We start from the raw sequence: 22617 nt of genomic DNA, 5'->3' as shown, positions 1-22617 counted from the left end.
GAAAAATATGAAGTGAACAAATAAAACACAGCTCAGGGGCAGTCATGGACGGTAGGTTTTCCTACAAAGTTAACTCAGCCTCCATTGATTTTCATATCAAACGTGTGTGTTAATAAAATAAGCTATCATGGCTTATACTTGCATATCTAAACAGAATCATGAAAGCATGTTGGTAGAGTCAGGCACACAAGTCCGTTTGAGTGTGTGCGCTGGTGTCTGAACGCTCACTCACTGATAGCTATGCAGCTAACGGTTCCCGCTAAGCTCGAAGTATTAACTCCTATGTAGCTAACTGTAGGTTCTATTTCGTATATGGCTTCGCCCTCTAAGGCTATCGCTATTGGGTAATCCCCCTGCGCACCTGCGCAGCACTGAAACACTTGTAGTCCACGACCACCCGCAAGGTGGGCCCCGCCCTCGGGCCTCCTTCCGGTATAAATAGGAAGGAGGCCCGGCAATCTGCTCCTTCTTTTCTTCAGCAAACCTCGGCAGTTACTGAAGCACAGAACCATTAAACATCATGAGCAACAACTGCGTCCGAAATTGTCCCTCATGTGGCTCAGGATATATCATGAGCTATGACCAGCACGCAATGTGCGATTCCTGCTTGGGGCCAGAGCACCCGGACGCGGCTCTCAGCTAGCAGGTCGCTTGCTGACATTGTGCCCGTCTCCCATCAGACGACATGAAGCGAAGAGCGGACGCTCTAGCTGCTGCGGCCGACGAGGATGATTGGCCCGTCCAGCACGTGGACGGCAGCATGTCCCTGGAGCCGAGTGCCGGGCAGGAGTCGGACGACTCCTACCCCGTCTCCCTCCATGGTTCACCGTGCGGTTCTCCCCTCCCTCCTCTCCCCCGGACGGGGAAGACAGAGTCGGAGCAGGGGGCTGGTTTGGCGGCCGAGCATGCGGTCCCCTTCTCCGTCGCCACAGGACGGCGCCCTACGTTGAGCTCCCCCAGAGAGTATGTCTCCCGCCAGGCCGACCGGGTGCACCAGTGTGCCTTTCTGGCGGCGGCGAATATCGTCGCGCTGCTCTCCAACTCGGTGGTGACACTGGTAGAGCGGTCCACCACCGAGGCAGAGGAAATCAGCAAGGCGGCCAGCACGGCGCTCATTCCCGATCGTGACCAGAACACCTGGACTGGTGAGTGGAGCGCAGACGTGACGCGTGAGTAGTCTCCGCCGATGTCAAAGTCGGCCCTACCGTACCTCCACACGACGTCACGACGGTTGTATTCCGCGAATATTACCGCGAGTACCCAAAATAAAGACCGGCACCACATGCTCCGCATAGAGGCTGTCGGTCTCTACGGCGACTGCGCCCCACCCGGCTCGAAGGGCGTCACCAGTCACAATTGACGACCACTTCACACAGTTTTGTCCCCGAAAGATGCACGACTCGTTCCGGGGGATCTCTCCGGCGTCAGCGTGCACCAGCCCGACGCCCGGCCTACATTACGCGGATGTCGCGACGCGACCGGTAGAGCGTCTCGGGACTCTTAGTTGAGCGAGCGTAGTGTAGTTACAAAATCAATAGGTAGTGGCAAGACCGAGAGACACTACACGACACCACGCAGGTACATAGTGTGTACCGACTGGGGGCTCGGTGCGTAACGAGCGCGGGCGGCACGGCGTGGGCTCCGCTTCCCGACCATCTCCGTCGAAGTGCTGCGACGCAAAGTAGGAGGCCGGACAGTAGTTACTCTCTTACAATGTAAACGCAACATTCACTCTGAAGTGTCAAACATAGTACGTGTCTCTCCTACCTTTCAGCCTCCACTCAACTCGTTCGTCACGTCTGGTCTGTTACTCCGCAATATGTGCCCGCGAGTACCCATAATACTGGGCACACCTCCTCTGTCATGGGGAGCGCAGCGCAGCGGAATCCTCTAGCGGTGCTCGAGGAGTACGTCTCAACTATCGGGTTCCTCATTTCTTAATTTGGTAGAACCGTCGCGTTCCGTGCTGTCCTCTCTGTAACAGACGAGAGAGTTCATCTAATTATCCCTTCTCTGTCTTTACCCTAATGGGAGTACCGACTTTAAGCCTCCGAGACGCACCCTCGTTTGGTCGACTCCCCCCTCGGAAGTGAGGGGGAAACTGAGCGGCGGCATGCTGGGGGCCGCTACCCGTCTGGGGACAAGAGACCTGACACCGCCCCCTCTCTCGCCTCTACAATCCGTGCCTCGGGAAGTCGGTGGCTTCCCGCTCACGAGCTGCGGGCTCCTCCCAGTGGGGCCAGGACGGGACAGCCCGGCAGAGCACGGCGAACGCGCCAGGATGACACCGGCGGGCGGGCCGGCACGGTGGGCGCCGACGGACGCACGCAACCACCGACACGCGCCGGACAGGTCGTCGACCTCGTTCAACTGTACGACTCACGCTTACCGGGCGGGACAAGCGCCGGCAGAAGTACCTGAGGAGGTACGCACCTTGACGCCCAGGATTGTCGGGCATGCCGCGACTAACCTCGCAGGTCATCGTGAAAGAGGCCAGAGGCATTGTCTGGCGACGACGTCCACCGACACCTGACACAAGTGGGTGCGCCTTAGGAGCGGACCCTCTGTCGCGCCTTNAGAATAAAGCAAAACTATGAGTTTAAAAAAAACAAAACGAAGTCAAGCAAAATTAAATTAAATTCAAAAATAAAACTATAAGTTGCAAACAAATCATTTGGGTAATCATGTAAACTATAAGTATTTTTTCTTTGTTTGAACATAGGTTTTTGTTTGCCAAATGATTTGTTTGCAACTTATAGTTTTATTTTTGAATTTAATTTAATTTTGCTTGACTTCGTTTTGTTTTTTTTAAACTCATAGTTTTGCTTTATTCTGAGAAAGTGTTGCTTTATCTTTATGATACAAAACTAATCCCATATTACACCGTGTCCCCACGACATAAAAAGGAAATCAGTTGAAGGCTTGCCCTCTCTGCTGCAGAGCAAAGAGCCACAGGAGGTGAAAAACTCAAAGTGACTCTTTTCCTTTTCACTCGCTGCACGAGTGCTTTTAACAAAAAGCCCAATCATCTAAAGAGCTCATTATGAACACAATAGTTTTTGTTTTTTTTAAAGGGTGCAGGGGGGATACTTTTTTAAATGCTTATCAAAAAATTTACTTTTTAGCTAACCTCTTTTTGCCACATTGCTTTGTAGATCAATGGTCTTGCAGTAATGTTATCCAACTGGTGTAGGTTTTTTCTGAAATATAAAAAAGAGAGAAAATAATAATCTGATCCATTTTCAAATCACATCCCCGTCATATCATATCAGACAACCACACCCAACCACAAGCAAAACAATAAAAGAGAGTATATATTTCTCTTAAAAGGCTAATTCCCTAAATTACTTCCATTATTTGTTGACATTTTCATACCTTCATAGGCCTGATCAAGGACATAAGTGTGTATCCCACTCTATATATAATTGACAATCCTGTGATATATGGTAGGTATCGTACATTAAAGCTTAATATGTTTTGGATCTGCCCATGGGGTCATGAAACTCACCAGGTAGCCATTGTCAGTGAGGAGTTCGTCCTCCAACTCTTCTGTGAGGACACATCCTCCAGCCGAGCATCATTGAACAAAAGCGTAATCCCCATTCATTAAGATCACTTATTTTTAAACATGCTTCAGTTGCCGGAGCTGAGAGTGTACATTTTTCATCTAATTCATTAAGAACATTATGCAAATTCACTTTTGGCATGAATACAGAGTACTGAAGAAACAAAATACATCAGTGACTGAAAGTGCAAATTTAGAGCTAAAACTAACCTGAATCTTTGACTTTCTTTCTGGCTGAATGTCCACAGTGCAGCATTATGCAGCAATGAAAACAGCACGTCGGCAAAGTTCAAGGTCTTTACATCACGTCCTCCAGCAACCTTTCAGAGGATATTTTGTTTGCATTACAGTTATTTTGTTAAACAGTTTCATCAAGTTGGGTTAGGGTTAGATCTAAAGTACGAATGTGAAATGTACTTAGATCTGTTACTTAAAAAGCACTCAAAGAATTAGAAAATACTCCTTTTCGTATCCTTTTTATTTATTGAGTTTGTTAACAGATGCCCTTCGCTCATACAAACTCAAGTATTAAGATAAAGTATGGGTATCAGAAAAAGAAGAAACACAAATTAAAATAAGAATACAAATAATAAGAATACAAATAACAACCTTTCAGATGATTTTTGTTTGCGTTACAGTTATTTGGGTAAACAGGGTTAGGGTTAGGTTTAAAGTACAAATGGGAAATGTACTTAGATATTTTTACTTAAAAATTACTACCATAATTAGAAAATACTAATTTTTGTTCAGAAAACAAAAAACAACAAGTTAATTAAAAAAGAGAGGGTTTCATCCCTCCAATTCTATTCTATACACACACACACACACACACACACACACACACACACACACACACACACACACACACACACACACACACACACACACACACACACACACACACACACAATGTTCATATGTATATAAATATGTATATATTTATGAACACACATACGCACATACACAGAACTGAAACAATCAGTTAAGAAAAGGAAAATAGTTTTGGCCTAAAATAAAATAATCTCTAAAATACTCCTTATCATGTTCTCAAAGGTACAGGTGTCTTAAGGCCCTGACACACCAGGCCGAAATCGGACGTTTTCGTTAGTCGGACGACGAAGCGTGCCCTGTCGCCCAAACTCAATTTGGTGTGTCCCGCACCGTCGGCCGTGACACGCCTTATTTGGCCTTTCATGGCCGACGCACGGCCGATTCAACATGTTGAATCGGCCGTGCGTCGGCCACAGGCAGTCGGACAAAGAAATCACTCTGATTGGCTGTTCAGCTAGCGAATCAGTGCATGAGAAGCGAAACGGTTGCTTGAGAATGTCTTCCACAAGCAACACTCCAATGGCTGATAGCTCCAGTACCGCACGAAACATATTTTTGATGGACGAGAGTGAAAATAGAACGCACACGCTATTTGTTGTTTGTTTAAATCACGTAGTCTGTTCTTCTTCTCTGTCTTTCGTTTTTTGCCTCTTTTGAATGACGAGTACACACTACCGCCGCCTGCTGGTAAGGAGAGTTATTGCCACTCACGCATGCGCGGTGTGTTCCAGTGCGACACATGGTCAAGACGCAGGAGAACACGCCGACGCAACAGTCGGCGTCGGCATCGGCGAGTTCTCTGGTGACTGCTTGGTGTGTCAGGGCCTTTATATGCTATTATAAGCTTATAATATAACAAATAGGGATGCATTAATGCCTAATCAGATGAAAATGTCAGTTTTCCTATTTGTTTGTATTGGATTGTGCATTTAGACTGCAGTTTAAAGAGAATCAACTTTTGAACACTTTCACAGTACAAGCCTTCACTCATTTTCATATATAAATACTAAAACAATTAAAAACATGCAAATGCACAGTATACCATATAGTGCAAATTGGCAGGTAGCAGAGAATGAATAGCATACATAATAAAAGAGAGCACATCATATGAAACAGAAACTGTTCCGGGATGCAGTCCATCTGTTTTCAATGTCTGTATGGCATAGGGAATAAAAGTCTTCTTGCTTTTGTGATTGATTTGGTCCCGAAGGCCAGACAAAAGCAGCTCCAACTCTGTTATAAAAGTGGATGTGAAGTTTCTGCAGTTATTTGTTTAGCTTTCCTGTGAACATCATTGTCGAATATGTGTGTTTTTCTGTAACTTGCCAATTACTTTTGCTGCAATGCTAACTCCCTTGGAGAAATAGTGTTCTGCTCTTTGCACCATGCCATGATGTGATGTTAAATGGTAAAATGCTTTCTACCAGGCTTCTGTATGCTACGTCAAGTATGTGTTGACTTTCGCTAAAGCTCCTCAGATTCCTGATTAAATACAAGCACTGATTGGCTCTCAAATCTGGCTCCATTAAAAATTAATGAAGTAGGTGGGGGGGGGGGGGGGTGATTTCCTCGCAGGCTATTACAACGTGTCACTTTGTGATCATTATAAATATAAGTAAGAAAAGGACAAATTCCGCAGTTGCTGTGACGTCTTTTTATGTGTCATGCTGACCAATTCGACTCTGCCCTCCAGGCATGACAGAGCATCAGCTGTGGGTCTAGCGATGAAATGCCAAGAAGTGCAAAAACAGTGTCACTGAAATCTAAGAATGCTTCCACACCTGTCACACTCAGCCCTTATTGATCTCAGTACTCTGCACCCCTCCTTCAGGTGCTGGTGTGGGCCTTCTTTGCTGTCATCTTCCTGGCCTCCTACACTGCCAACCTGGCTGCATTCATGATCCAGGAGGAGTACATCGACACGGTGTCAGGGCTGTCGGATAAGAAGGTGCGTTCTGGAAGGAATGGTTGGGTGAACTGGGTGATTGATGGATGAGTGCTTAAACAGGTGGAGGGCCAGATGGATTGATAAAAAAACAATAAATTGAGCTTAGACATGACTCAGAATGACGTGTCCTTTAAATAATGTTCCTTTTAAGAAGTACACAGTAGCAGATGAGGGATCAAAAATTAGATCATTCTATGTACTGTAGCTTGTTCTCTTTCTTTAACTAGTTTAAGTTAACAAAGGAATGAAATTCTTCTTTGAAGTGTTCCCTCTCTGTCGCCTCTTACCTTTTTTCTCAGTGCAATTTCACTGTATATATAACCTTATTTTTCAGACTGCCCCCACAGCTCTTGTAGCTGACAGGCCTTTGTTTCAAAGTGAAGACTTTGAATGTGAGAAGCAGTTCATCCTGCGGCATGCAGCGATCCGCCTCCCTCCACCTCTTTACTGACTCTTCAAATTCCTTCTATCGCTTTAATCCTCGCCCACCTCCCTTTTTCTCCTACAGTTCCAGCAGCCGACGGAGCAGTACCCTCCGCTGCGTTTCGGAACAGTGCCAAACGGGAGCACGGAGGAGAACATCCGCTCCAACTATCCCAACATGCACCAGTATATGATCCGCAACAATCAGAAGGGGGTCGAGGAGGCCATCGAAAACCTCAAGACCGGGTAAGGAAAGGACAAGAGAGGCATAGGTCTTGTTCACAATGGGGACATGTCCTTACCATTTTTTGAAATGGCTGCCCAGCTAGACATTTTTGGTTCTAAAAACATTCTGAGAATGTTAGTCTTTGTTCTAGGAAGGTTTTCAGCGGGAAGTTTTTGTTTGGTTCCCAGAAATGTCTTCTGAAAGGTAGGATAACGTTCTCTAAAAACATTCTTAAAATGTTTGGTGATAACATTGTTAGAACATTATGACCTCCTATTCTTAAAACGTTTTCAGCGGGAAGTTTTTGTTTGGTTCCCAGAATGTTCTTCTGAAAGGTAGGTTAACGCTCTCTAAAAACATTCTTAAAATGTTTGGTGATAACCTTCTTAAAATGTTTTTGAAAACATTGTTAGAACATTATGCCCTACTATTCTTAAAACGTTTTCAGCAGAAGCTTTTATTTTGGTTCTCAGAATGTTCTTCTGAAAGGTAGGATAACGTTCTCTAAAAACATTCTTAAAATGTTTTTGATAACATTGTTAGAACATTATGCCCTACTGTTCTTAAAACGTTTTCGCCAGAAGCTTTTATTTTGGTTCCTAGAATGTTCCTCTGAAAGGTAGGATAACGTTCTCTAAAAACATTCTTAAAATGTTTTTGATAATATTGTTAGAACATTATGCCCTACTGTTCTTAAAACATTTTCAGCTGCAAGTTAGATTTTTTATGTTGCCAGAATGTTATTATTTTAGAGAAGGATAACAGGTTTATGTTAAAGAAATTATGCAAATGTTCTATGGTAACAATTTACTAAAATATGTTTACATTATTTAAACATTAAGACATAATATTCCTGTAATTGTTCAACTCAAAATTCCTGGGTAAGTTGACTGACCACTGTGGTCATTAGGATGATTATGATAGTTTACTTAACTATTGGAATTTGACTATTAACACTTGTAAAAGGATGACACGGAATCAGCTGGTGTTTGTTTATTCGAAAGGGGAGCTGGGAGTGGAGGTTGGTTATGGCGGCAGTGGGAAACAGTTGTTCCAGGGTGGGTAGAGAGGCCTGGCTGGTCTTGGGAGTGTGGAAGGCCTTGGATTCCTCCTGGGAGAGACACAAACATCAGTGTGAGGCAAAAGCAGGCAAAGTTGTCAAAGAATATGCTGGTAAAAAGCTAGAGCGGCACGCAACAAACCGTTCACGGCAACAATCCGTTCACGGCAACAATCCGGCAGGGATTGAGTGCAGGCTGAAGGTTTTCATAGTGTGGCTGACGAGGAGGTTGCAGGTGTGGTTGATTGGAGATTGCTCCCAGCCGTGTAGAACAGACCAGCAGGCAGAGAGAGAGACACACAGTAGAAACAAACACATACAAACACTAACCCCCTGATCCCACCGGGAGTGTCTGCGCTGCGCAGCGCTACGGCTGCGCCGCGCTGCGACCTCCTCCTGCGTCATAACCCACCAGGTGCGTTTCAAAACGTCGCGGAAGCGGAGCGTCGTGGGTGAAGCCTCGCAGTTGTTGTTGATTTTGGAATATTTCCTGGACATTTGTACTTCTAGGCTACGTAGTTAAATATGTTATCCTGGACCTTTCAGAAGTACTTCTAGGAAACGAAATAAAACTGATAGAAATGGTTCCTATAACAATGATGGTACTGTCTCAAATCGTGTTTAGTGCTGTTTTTTCCTATTAAGTAAAATGTGGTGATCAGACTTCTGACACAGCCTTAATAACAATGCTAATACTTCGTTTTATTAATGAGCCCTGATCAATAGATTGTATCGCAGGTACATTTTAGAGGTAAATAAAATCACTGACATATCAGTGCTTCATAATGTCTTCTATGGTTATCATATAACATTGAGTGACTGTTACTGGAAGAGAACCGCTGCATGTATTACCTCCTACGTGGAAGACACGTCCTCAAGAATGTTGGAGGAGGAGAAGGATCCGTTTTGGTTGGACCCCCTCATCACATTAAAGGAGACATCTATAGGTCACTTCTCGTCAACTCGTGGCTCATGACAGCCTGAACGACATCAAGCATGTTGCTTGGATGAGACGTTTCTACTTACTGCCTGCGCTTCGCTGCGCCAACGTCATAAATAGGACTTCTTCAATGTTACCTATATTTTAGAAATTCCTTTTGCGGCGAGGAGCATTTCTGGAAGCTTCGACCGCGCGCAGCGGGTCTGGTGGACTAGCACCCATTGACTAGAAGTGGCCGCGATCACTACAAAATGCCGCAGCCCGCAGCGGCAAGGCAGAGGCTATCCGGTGGGATGCAGGGGGTAACAGGGGTTTCAGGGACGGGCAGTGATAGTCGGTCCGTTTCTTCCTATATGTCTGTCTTTTGTTTTTCTAAGTGTTATTCGATCCATATGACATAGACGATTACGGTGCATAACAACAAACCTTGGGGTATAATGGTATCAAACAATGTTATCACCAAACATTTTAAGGAATGCTTTAGAGAACGTTATCCTAACCTTTCAGAAGACATTCTAGGAACTCAAAATTTTAAAATGTCTCAATGAAACCAATTCCTAGAACAATGAATGGTAAAGCATTCTCAAAATGGTTTTAGACCAACAATGCAGACATGGGCCTACGCAAACATGCAATATTCATGAATTTCACTTGCTTGTTTTGTTCTAAAAAAGGAAAAGTGTGCGGACATCAGACTTCTTTAAACATCCTTTTCAAGCAATATGCAACAAGTTTGTTTTTTTAAAGGCGCACACAACAACATAAATCTGACGTTGACCATGACCCTGTTAATAAATTTCGCAATCACGGCCATTTCATCAACACAATAATACTCCTGCAACATAATCCATGTTTGCTTTAAAAATGTTCTTCTTTGGTTATCATGTAACCATTGAGGCACAGTTCTATAAAATAAAATCCTTTCAATGGTGTTACCCCAACAACCGTCAAAACACGATCCTTACGACTCGTGGGCAGGCAAAAACGTTCACCTTATGATTGACTTATCATGAAGGAAATTTTATAAAAAAACGTTCTGTCATCTCAGGCCTCAATAACATCCTCAAACATCTTCATGAATGTTGACAGTTTCAAAACGCTTTTATGTTCTAGTTACCTTCTTCTGCAGCCATTATTTGAAAATATATAAAACATCCTAAAAAGGTTATGTGACATCAGATTAAAACGTTTATTTAAAAACCTTATTAAGTAAAGCTATAGGTAAAGTTAGCCAAGTTGTGAGAAACGTTCCCCGATAGTGGGATGTATTTTTTTTTTATAACGTTTAGTCGCTTGAACATCTATCACTGTGTAATATCACCATTCAAACATTATATTAAAAAGTTGAACAAACCCACACAGCTCTGTGAATGTTGAAGCTTTATTTAATCATTTCAGTAAAAACTAACGTTCATATTTTCTTTTTGATTATAATACTGATGGACGTTCAAAACAAAGCACTTTGGCACTTACACATACGTTTAAAATGCTAATAAGCAACCGTAAGTTTCAGATATAATTTTATCCGTTCATAATCGGTTGTTTCTGTGAACCGGCCGACGTGTTGTTGTGATGGCAAATGCTGCGGTTTGCAAGGGCATTGGTGGGGCAGCATTTTTCTCCTCTCCTTTCGGTGAGGGAGGTTCAGTGGTTCTTAAGCTCAAGGAGGTTTATAAAGGAAGTTTGAAACCTCCTTTCCTATCATGTAGAGAACTCTCGCGGCACTTATTGTGTGACCATCAGGTTTTTTTTTAAAACGCCCCGCTGAAAACATTCCTAGAACAACGAATGGTAACAAACATTTCTAGCTGGGAACTCACACATGCCACCGCAAACATGCAATATCTGCTTACAGCTTATCATGAATTACGTGCTTGTTTGTTTTTTTCAAAAGGAAAATATGGTGACATCAGATTTTTTTTGCAACAAGTTTGTTTTTTAAAGCGCTCTAGAAATAAATCTGACATTGACCATGACCGTGTTAATATTTGCCATAACAGAAACGTTTTATAAAAAAATAATAAAATCCTGAAAACATTGTCAGAATGTTTCTTCCAAAATGTTCTTCAATTGTTATCATGTAACATTGAGGGACCGTTTTATAAAGAACATCTTTAATGTGTTACCCAACAACGTCCAAAACACGTCCTTAGAATGTTGGAGGCAAAACGTTCCACCTTTGTTAACATATCACATTAAAGGAACATTTTATAAAACACTTTCTGTCATCTCAGGCCTCAATAACATCCTGAAAACATTTTCAGAATGTTGCTTGGAGAATGTTCTTTATTTGTTATTATGTAACATTGAGGGAACATTTTATACAACCCTTTCTCTCATCTCAGGCCTCAATAACATCCTGAAAACAATTTCAGAATGTTGCTTTGAAAATGTTCTTCATTTGTTATCATGTAACATTGAGGGAACGTTTTATATTGAACATCTTTAATGTGTTACCCAACAACGTCCAAAACACGTCCTTAGAATGTTGCAGGCAAAACGTTCCACCTTTGTTAACATATCACATTAAAGGAACATTTTATAAAACACTTTCTGTCATCTCAGGCCTCAATAACATCCTGAAAACATTTTCAGAATGTTTCTTGGAGAATGTTCTTCATTTGTTATCATGTAACATTGGAGGAACATTTTATACAACCCTTTCTGTCATCTCAGGCCTCAATAACATCCTGAAAACATTTTCAGAATGTTTCTTGGAGAATGTTCTTCATTTGTTATCATGTAACATTGAGGGAACATTTTTACAACCCTTTCTCTCATCTCAGGCCTCAATAACATCCTGAAAACAATTTCAGAATGTTGCTTTGAGAGTGTTCTTCATTTGTTATCATATAACATTGAGGGAACATTTTATACAACCCTTTCTCTCATCTCAGGCCTCAATAATATCCTGAAAACAATTTCAGAATGTTGCTTTGAAAATGTTGCAGGCAAAACGTTCCACCTTTGTTAACATATCACATTAAAGGAACATTTTATAAAAACACTTTCTGTCATCTCAGGCCTTAATAATATCCTCAAAACATCCTCTGAATGTTGCAGTTAAAACGTTATGTCTTAGTTAACCTTAAACCTTATAGGAATATTATTTGAACAAATAAACATCCTAAAAAGGTTCTTTGAACATCCGATTAAAACGTTTCTTTAAAACCTTGTTAGAACCAATAGGTAACGTTAGCCAAAGTTGTGAGAACGTTCCCCGCTAGCTGGGTGATGTTGTCCTTGTACATATTTCTGAAGATAATTTGTAAAATAAATGTCTGTAAAAAAAACTTCAAATTTCATTTTAGAAATGTTTATTTGCGCAATAAGAAAACATAAAGGGCAATATAAAAAGTAAGTAAATGAACAATCTCACAAGCTAAACCCCCAGCTTGCTCATTATAAAATGACCAAAGATCATGCATGCACTAATCATGAACTTTAACCATTTCTAGACATAATTACATGTTTTTTTTTCAATCTTGGTCATTATTCACTCTATCCTCATTCCGACCCATCATTACATTGCCTGAAAGTGTATATGTTGAAGACCTTCAAAACATTTTTGGACCCCCTATGTCCCCACCACTTTTTCCACAAAAAGTTACACTCTTGAAAAGTGGCAACAGGAAAAGTGATACAAAAGAAATCGAACATAGGGGGGGGGAGGGGGGACATTTGAAATTCAATAACTTCTCAAAAAGAGGAAGCTAAAATGAGTGCCAGTGACAGCATATTTACATTGTATTTTGAAAAAATAAATGTTTTGTCTGTTGCTTTACATATAAAGATGGTTGACAAAGTAAGGCAAGCCTGAAAGTAAGGCAGCAAAAGGAGTGCCTTAAGTGGGGGAAATGTTCCTGACAGAGCCTACGTCCACTCGTTGCCTTAGAGAGAATGGTCACTGCAAATGAATACGAGGTTCTGCAGACGAATCATTTTATCCTATCATGATCAAACGTGTCTTTCTTGAAGGGTGGAAATGCTTCTAGGAGGATTTCTCACTTATCTGCTGAGCATGGAGAGTCATTGAAGAGTTTGACGAGGATTTACAAAGGTGTGAATTATAAGCTTTGGCCTTTAAAGTCACCAAACCTCAACTCAGCAGAACACACGTATGGGAGATTTTGGAGCCACCACCCAAAAACACCCAATCATACGATATTTTATTTGAAAGAAAAGTGTTATATTCTTCAGTAGAGGTCCACCCCCAGACTTGGAGAATGAATGTCAAGGAGCACTTCAGCTGTTCTGCAGACTCAAAGTGGACGAATACCTTGCTGAAAGACTTTTTGAAACCTGTCTGTAGTCCAAAACACAAAGGCAGTAGGTCATTTGAGTTTTAAATGGCTCCCTGAGGAGAAAAAAATAAACTTGCACTGGATTGCCCTGCATGTATCTCTTTGAGTTGATGAGGATTGAAACATTTGTAGAATTGGAAAAGAAGTCACTTCAAAAGACAGGTTTGGATTGGTCATTAGACAAAATTGAGTGTGCAGCAGGCTCGAGTGCAACAAAGTGAAAGACAGTACTTTTGCAATCAGGAAAAGGCCGAATAGGGATACAGGAGGCAAGAGTTCACTGACTGGAAGCAATCAGGCTGTATCCAAGTCTAAGTCATCCACTGTCTACATGCCTGATGCTCTACTTTAAAAATATACCTCCCTTTCTCTATTTTAACATGAGGCAAAGCCACCATCCTCGCCTTGTTCCTATTCCCCTTTTGTCTTTTCAACCTGTTAGCACATTGATCTTCCTCGCCTCAGGAGCGCCTGCTAACTGTTGCAACTCGTGCAACCCCATGGAGGGAAAAACATAGAAGAACTTTTAAATAATACATGTTAGCAGCTGCTGCAGTGCAGGGGGAAAATTCCGCAATCTCAGCACTTGCTGCCACTCGGCCGCTGCTTGTCTTTAACAAGGGGGGGTGGGGGGCTTATCATCCGTCTGCAGGGCCACAAAGTACACAAGGCACTTGCCATAAAATATACACTTGCTCATCATGTTTAAGGTGGCAGGGGATTGATGCAGATAAAGGGGTTCAATTGTTTAATGGAACAAGCAAACATACGCTTTTGCACAAGCAGCGACCGCGGCCCTTAGCCGATTTGACGTAGCATGTTATTAAAACTCCCATGATGCATTCATTTGTGTCATTCTTAGTCCTTCGCCTTGTTCATCTTACATCAGTTTCTAGCTCTGTCTATCTCGGCCTCTTCAGCACCTCACTCATTATCCGCTGTTTATCTCCGTTTTGTCATTTTGCTTTCTTCCCGCCGCTCTGAAATTATTTACGAAGGAAACATTAGTCACCACCGTCAAAGCAAAGCGCTTTGAAGATTCCTGTTTGATTCGGTTGCGGTGCACCAAACATCACCTCTCCATCTCGGTCTCGCCTTCCTCTACTAACTCCCTTTTTCTCCCCTTTCTGTCTCTCTGGCCTTTTCCTCCTCCTTCATTAACTCCTTGCTCCTAGCTCATCAAATCCTTCTGCTTTTCACTTGTTTCCCTCCTCCCTTCCATTCCCTCTCACCCACCTCCTCCCCTTCTGCAACATCAACCCTCTTCCATCCTTCACCATAGTCTCTTCTCCTCCTCCTCATCCTCCTCTTTTCAGGGAAGTCTTAGTGCAGCTTCCCAAGACTGAATATAAATGATAGTGAAGTAGAAGAGCAGGTGTAGTTACAAATCCATCATCAGATCCTGTGATCTACATCATCATTCTGAGCTGAACTGTTACATCCAATCCATTACTTTATGATAAAGTCTTTTAGCTCACTTCAGGCCTACAACCACCCCATCCATACTTGTTTTCATTGAGTTACATCTGTTTTTTACATTCCAATAGCTACTTAATCATTTCTTTTTTCAAACACATTCTTTTTGGAGCCCAACATCAAGTACACAAATTGTTTTATGTTGACATACCAATGATCAAAACCCAACAATATTAAATATACAGTGATACAAAACAATGAAATGCTGCACATCCTCATATTGATGGACAGAACTTAAAGGTGGGTTAGGTCATTTTGGAGAAACCAGCTCGAGTGCGCTATAATTTAAAAATACACAGCTGGAAAAAATCTGCCTCTTCCTTACAGAGCCCCTCCTCCAACACTCACGAACGTGCACATGACCAATGAGGGCACGAGATAAGTTTATTCACAGAGAAGGCTGACAGGCAGGTAGGCCATCCAGTTACTTTAGCCGGGCCGGTTTAAATGATTGGTCGTGCTTTTTACAGTACTACGGCTTCCACAGATGACATTTTTTAATGGATTTATTGTTAAAGCACTTAAGATATTCATTGCTATCGGGATGTTAAGAGCATTCCATGGAACATAACAAAAAGTGTATCTCGAGCCGGTTTCTCAAACTTACCTACCCCACCTTTAAGCAATGACAATCAGACTAAAATTCCGCTATGATACCATTTTGTTTACGGATGATATTATATTTTTCCCAAACTTAGCTAAGAGGGAAACACTCCAATGTCTTCTAGGTAATGTTCAGAGTAGGATATTGAGGTGAAATTCTAATGGCCATGGTGTATCCAACTTGACCAAAGGAATAGCATAATGGTAAAAAAAACTAGTGTCAAATGGCTGAACGTTAGGGCTGGGTGATAATATAAATACATACAAATAAATTGTGGTAATACATTAATGACTAGAGCAGTTTTTATTTCTAGATTTAGAATTTTATGAAGATTTAAAGTGCATTATGCATAACTGTAAAACACAATCAACAAATATTTGCATTTGTGTGCAATTTGTAATAACTACATTTTGAAATATATGAACTCAAGTGTTTTCGTCCACAACAATAAGTGGCATAAGTACAGTGCTCTTATAAGGCCTTGAGGGAGACTTTCTTTCTGCTGAAACAAATCGACTCCGTGCATTAGCATCACCCCCCCCTGCTGCTGCATGGTACTCTGCTCTGTTGAGGCTACTGCAGGAGTAAAATTCACATCTCTGCCTCGGCTGTGATGAATAACTCTCTGTGCGTATGTTGACTGTTAGTGCAAAATAGTGTCGATAAAGCAGTTCCTCTGGCTTCAGTGTATGTCTTCTTTTTAGACGTTCATTGTCTCTGCCTAGGTTTATCCATCATCGCTGTCATATTGTTCACTAGTTGCACCTCCTCTGTTGTGCTTAGCTCCAGGTCAGGGATTTCCATGTCTCTGTTGTAATTTTCCTCCCTCCTCCCTTGCTCGCAGGAAGCTGGATGCCTTCATTTATGATGCTGCTGTGCTGAACTACATGGCCAGAAAGGATGAGGGCTGCAAGGTATAGATCTCTGTCACATTTCACAGCTCTGCACAGTGACACACTCACACATAGTGGCAGCTATTGTTGATGTCCCTCTGCCCTGCAGCTATTGTCATTTGCTACCAAGCTACTATCTGCTCTTCTTAAGGGAGGAACAGTTGCAAACCAGAATGCCTAAAGAACTATTTTACAAGCGCTACATCTGCATTAAATAAATTAAACACGCCGAATGCATTTATATTATTCCCTCGCTGCTTATAGCAGCTTAATATTGTCATTTTTCGGACTGTGCTGTTGTTGATTTATTTATAAGTCTGCATTTGATGCGGCTCCCTTGGCAGAAATGAAATCCTGCCCTGTGATCATTTGTAATAAGATCTGCGGGAAGCCTGAGCTTCAAGCAGCATCACACAACAACCACTGCTGCAGTAATTATTCAAACTGATGTGGGTTTATATTAATTCCTCCACTGAAACAATACCCAATGCACAGGCTCTGGGTTTTGTGGGAATATTAGAGCTGAGCCAACTGTTTTGCATGAAATGCCACCGCAGAAATTAAGCTAGTTTTCATTTGTTCCCTGCCATCTGTCGCTTTGAATCTGACTCTGTCTTGATGAATATATGTGCTTGGGTTTATACTGTATGTGGGGAACTGGGGATGATAATGTGTTTATGATTTATTCTACAAGGTGATGACTATCGGCTCAGGGAAGGTGTTTGCCACCACGGGCTATGGCATCGCCCTGCACAAGAACTCCCGCTGGAAACGACCGCTGGACCTGGCCCTGCTGCAGCTAGTTGGAGACGGTAAGACAGGATGAAGCGGGTTAGAGCCACATGCTCTGGAAATACCCCTGCAACAAATACATACAAAGACAATAAAACAATTAGTTAGTGAAGTCCCATCTTGGGCATTTTTATCTTGTAGTTAATACTTTTTTCTGACATGTCAGGCAGACAATTATTTCATGTCTTTCAGAGGTGGGAAGTAGTGAAGTAAAAATACTTTGTAAAGTACTGGTACCAGAAAAATGTACTTAAGTATATTAAGTACATTTTTCTGGTAACAGTACTTTACTCCACTACTTATTTTTCTGATGACTTTTTACTTTTACTTCTTACATTTTGAACACAAATACCTGTACTTTTCTTACATTTTCAAAACAGGCTCGTTACTTTAGTTTTAATCTGCGTTTGGTGGCGTGATCATTATTATTTAGAGTCATTGCGGGCCTATTGATTTGAACATGATCTGTGTATCCATCATTTCTCGGTCTTCTCTAAAAAAGAGGGACCAATGAGAACTTTGTAATTTTGCCGTTGTTCACCATCGAAACATTCATTAGCTAACAATGAAATTATTGTTCTATTGATGTAAAGGGAGGTCAGTTTCTCTATAAAACAGCTGGTAGTTATGGGAACTTTGAACTTTTACAGTACATTTCGAAGCCCATACTTCTTTACTTTTACTTGAGTAAAGACGTTTAGTCAGTACTTCTACTTTTACCAGAGTATTTTTAAACACGAGTATCTGTACTTCTACTCGAGTAAAGGATGTGTGTAGTTTTGCCATCTCTGATGTCTTTTTTTCAAGAAAGAAACATTTATTCTGAGGACATCCCATAATTCATGCTTTCTCAAACAACCTCTTTAGATTGGAATATATCACCACCTCCCGTAACATATAGATGCAATTGTCTCCATGAAGTACATTTTGTAATCTGCCCAAAATCTGAAAGTTCAGACCGGCCACATGCAACCAAGAAATGCATGAAAATGTAAAGTGCAGAAACATATTGAAGTATAAACAGAACCATTTTGTGCGTTCGGTGTATTCGGCCTTTTAGGGCAGAAGTCTGGGTGAATGGTAATAGGATTTCAACGCAAGTGATTGTCTTGTATGTTGACTTATTTTAACCACACACAATATTTATTATGGGCCATTTTTGGAAGGTGAGTATTTTGTTATCCATGTAATCCTTTCTTAATGGGGAAACATTTTTTTTATTCACTTGGTAAGCTGTGCTCATTTATCACAAAACCACTTGTACGTAGTTGGAGTTGCCTGCCCTTGTTATAGTAGTGAAATAACTTAATATTGTAAGAACTAAAGAAGCCAACAACAACTCAAGTAAGAATAGACAACGTTTTCAAAATCAATGTTGGCAAGGTCTTTGGTACATTTTATAAGTGAGATGTAATACAGCTTGAGTTCAAAGTTAGGTAGAAGTCAAAGATGGGAAAGAGGGATGGAAGAGGACAAAAGTTATGAAAGGGGAGAGATGGATATCAATACAGGAAGGTTAAGGGGAGGAAGAGTAGAACAAAAGAGGAAGGCTGTGTGAAATGTTAAAGCTGTCATAACACTAACACTGCTATGTGCATTCCAATACCTATACTACCGTACTTAATGTCAGAAAATATTTGGCATGGCTCTATACGGAGTATGTCAAAAGCAGTGTGCAAATGCCAGTAGGCATTTTTTCAGTATGACAGTAAACAGGCGTGCTTTTCTGGCCCACAATATTTGCGAAGGGTCATAATGATTGGTTCCTCGTTAAAAAAAATGCAAAAAAGACAGAAATAAATGTTGTTTTATTAAAGCATTTAAAAGGTATAATGTTGTTTGCGTAGATTGCTTCTAAAACAAAAGTTATGTTTTGATTATATTTGACTGAAATGCTTTCCACCATTTACGCCGGTAACAATTATTGAATTGATCAGGAGCAAGAGAGGCATGATGAATCACTTTCACAAAGTGACCTTTACGGGTCACAGTAAATTGGTTTTCAGTTTAAAAGAACCTTCAATAATAACATAATAACCCTGTTCATTTGCTTATAATGGCAGAAAGGCCTTTTAGCTTCTGCTGGCTTCAGTGCTCAGTAAGGATAGAAACATTGATACAAAAAAAGGAAAAATCTAAATTGATCTCTATTTCAATGCATCACAAATCTTGCTACTTTATTTAACATTTATAAATGAAAAGTGTACATAGATGAGTATGTTTACGTGCCCTCTATCATTCATATATACAGTACAATATATTGAAAAAGTTAAGTGCTTATCCTGTTTTTTTAATACTCTCATTCTATTAGAAATTGTTCAGTTTAAAAAACAAAGACTATCTACATCTGTCCTTTATTCATGTTAAAACCCCACCACGATAATGTTACATTAAAAAAATGGAAATGAAAGGAAAAAGTGTAGGAATTGAAGGAAACAGGAGGAAACTTAAGTTTCTTAAATGCACCACCTCTTTTCACCCTCGGAAAACCAGAGTCCGGTCTGCTCTGATTGGTTAGCTGGCTGGCTCTCTTGTGATTGGTCCAATACTCAGAGATGACCCAACCCTCACGTACAATGTGTTGGAGCACTATAGCCAATGGAAGAAGCGAGTGTTACGTAGACCAATTATTCATAAACATTTAATCAAAATGGCTATAATTTAATGGCTTGATTCTGCAAACTGTCTTTTAATTATAAACTCTTTCTGGTGGAAACTTTGGGATTTTCGGGTTAGGGCAGGCTATTTACATTTACACTGAAAACAAACAAAAATGAAAGTGAAGCTGTGTAAACTAACAATCCAAGTTAAATGGAAATCAGGACATTTTTAGCCTCAGTCACGTCATGTTCTGATATTTCCTGGTGAAAAGTTGAAAAAATATAACTCTGTTGCAAACTTCAGGCAGCTAAGAGCAAATTGTGGAAATTCAATAGAAAGTATTTATCAACTTGACAGCACTGGAGCTGTAAATTGCCTATTACCGTACATTTTTGGCTAATACTGTTTAGACTGATTGCGCCCTCCAAATTGTTCAGCCAGAAAAGTCAATAGTGAGCCACAGGAACCTCATAACAAACCCCACAGACATCACATGCAATTACTATCCAAAGCAAATGCACTATGGCCCTCAAAAGGTTCTGTAATTGTTCAGCATAATACCTCTCTTTGTTAGAGCATCGTGGTTTCTTTTTATGGCAAATGAATAGTCAGTCGCCAAATTGAGTTCTCTGGGGAGCAATTTAGTCTGTTCGCAATTAGCAAGGCTTGATAATCGAAGTGGAAGACGCCTCAGAGCAGGCAGTGACAGCGGCTCCTAGGGGCCGCGGGCACTGGAGGCTGCCGGTACGTGGATACTGAACATTCTCAGACTAACTGTTAAATTGATTTAGGGGTGGGGGTCTTAAAAATAATCATCAGTATTTTTAATAGGGTGACACTACAATCACAGAATTGTTTGAAGGATAGATCTTTTTTTTAAGTATTAACAGTGACTTATCATGCTTATTTCCAGGTTCATACTTTTATTATGGGTTTGACAGTTTGCCAACTTTATAACCTCAGAACGTCAACAAGCGCTCCGGTCCCAGCTGTGTGCACCCCCCAGCAGTTACTATCGGTTTAGGTCTTTTTATTTTGAGCTTCTAACCCCCACAGCAGCTAAAACATTAAAAAAAAAAAGGGTCTAGAGTAGATGCACAGCAGTATATTTTTTTTCACAAAATAAACCTTTTGAAGATGAAGATGCTCTGTGTGTCAAGTCCCACTTGTCTCCAAAAGACTTCCAAGAAATAAACCGTCTTCAAAGTCATGCTGAAAAGGACCGAGGAATATGTAGTGTTTCACCTGCTGACGTGGCACCTAATCTCAAATCCCACCGCAGCGTGTATCCAAAGTTCGCCTCCTTTCCACTTCTCCTTTGTGTCATTCACATTGATTTGTGCTGACTGAGCAAAGCCAATAATAACACCTCTCACAATAAAGAAAGATAAAACGAAAAAGTGAACGCAAACAGCTTTCGGCACTGTGGCTAGAACATACTGTAGCAGCATAGTTCACCCTCGGGACATTTCTTTTTTCTTCTAATCTTTTCTGTTCCGATGTCTTTGAGTCATCAGGGACCCTGATGCTGATTTTGATTTCATCGACTGAAAAAAATTGAGCTGCAAGCATTTGTCTGAACCTCCAATTTTGTTTTCATGTTTCATTTAGTTCCACATTCAAACAAAACCCAGAGATCATTATGGGTCAACATCTAAAAACAAACAAATGAAATGGCAGAAATGTTCATTGAAAAGTGTCCTGACATTGGTGTCATTTTTCTTTTGTATTATACTCTTACACAGAATCTTTTGAACATTATCGCACACAACAGAGACTTTTAAAACATTAACCTCCATGACTCATTAGATATAAATGTTCCTCTCAATAAAAATGATTTGTATTCAGGCTATCTATGTTAAGTCCCCCCCATCAACTTCAATCCCCTTCATAGTTTTTTAGTTGGGAGAAGCCAGGGTAGAATAAAAAAGATAGTTGGTTATTTGACAAAATATCCTTGCACTTGCTAAATGATACGCTTCATAACTCCAAGTGCCTTGCAGAAGTACCCTCGAAAAGATTAATACATTTTAGAGATCCATGTCTTTCTTTATTAATTGAACTTGCCTTCACACGTACACAACCCTTCTCCCATCTCTTCCTCCCTTTGTATTTGTACCCTCTCTCAAGTGGCTCTCCAATCATTATGTGTGCTTTTACAGGTCCGCTGACAAAAAAACACTTTCAGTTTTCACAAAACCATTTTTTCAGAGATATGGAAAGAGTGTGATGACATAGCGCCAGGAACAACTGCATCTCGTACAATTTACTTCTGTCACTCACAAAAAGGCTGTTGAAATAACTTCAAATGATTTGATGTGTTTTTCTGTCCAATATTTATCTCGCCGCATACTTCCCTTTTGCTTTATTTACAGTTGATATGCTGAATATTGCTGCTGCTCGGAGTATCTCTGAGGGTACAATACAATCCAATCTAAATATGACGGGAAAACAAATTAAATCAAACATGGAATTGAAGATCTTTGAAATGTGACATTGGGCAAAACCAAAGCAATTTCTTTGTTTTACAACCAAGCTTCAATTTCCATCTACAGAAAACATTTTCCATCTAATGAAAGCTAAATCATACCTTATATTTGTAGAATGGTAAGTCTTGCTTCATACAACATATTTGGAAAGGACATTCAAAACTTCCAAAGGGATCACAGCCTACTTGCAAGTAATGCTGAAGTTGTCCATTATGATGTCATTTCTGCTAATAACATAGTCCTTCAAGGCTGGTTTGAGTTGCATGAGCAGCATTCAGTCTTTGTATTGTCATCTATTCTTTTCATGCCAGGCTCTTTTGTTATGATCAGAAAGTTAGTGTGTTTGTGTTGAATTTGTCAGTTTTTTATTTTCAGTTATTGTTTTGCCCCTTAACTCTTTATTGTTTTTCGTGTTTGAGTTATTTAACTTTATTTTTGAATCGTAGAATGGTGGCTTATTTTTGA

General features: G+C 40.9%; 1 protein-coding gene across 1 annotated transcript; it reads left to right on the top strand.

Annotated features, from left to right (window-relative positions):
- Positions 1 to 398: 398 nt before the first annotated feature.
- LOC104941749 (glutamate receptor ionotropic, NMDA 2D-like) lies at positions 399 to 22080 on the top strand (the record flags this gene model as incomplete). The annotated part of the gene is made up of 8 exons (XM_010766884.1): positions 399 to 404; positions 3156 to 3162; positions 6228 to 6344; positions 6853 to 7013; positions 16222 to 16291; positions 16965 to 17082; positions 19668 to 19673; positions 22039 to 22080. Coding segments are annotated over exons 2-8 (517 nt in total), but the record flags the coding sequence as incomplete, so codon positions are not given.
- Between the last annotated feature and the right edge of the window lie 537 nt (positions 22081 to 22617).

The sequence above is a fragment of the Notothenia coriiceps genome, unplaced genomic scaffold (genome assembly GCF_000735185.1).
Source record: "Notothenia coriiceps isolate Sejong01 unplaced genomic scaffold, NC01 NC01_scaffold00003835, whole genome shotgun sequence".
NCBI classification, from domain to species: Eukaryota; Metazoa; Chordata; class Actinopteri; order Perciformes; family Nototheniidae; genus Notothenia; species Notothenia coriiceps.
This window is presented reverse-complemented; position numbering and strand designations above follow the sequence as displayed.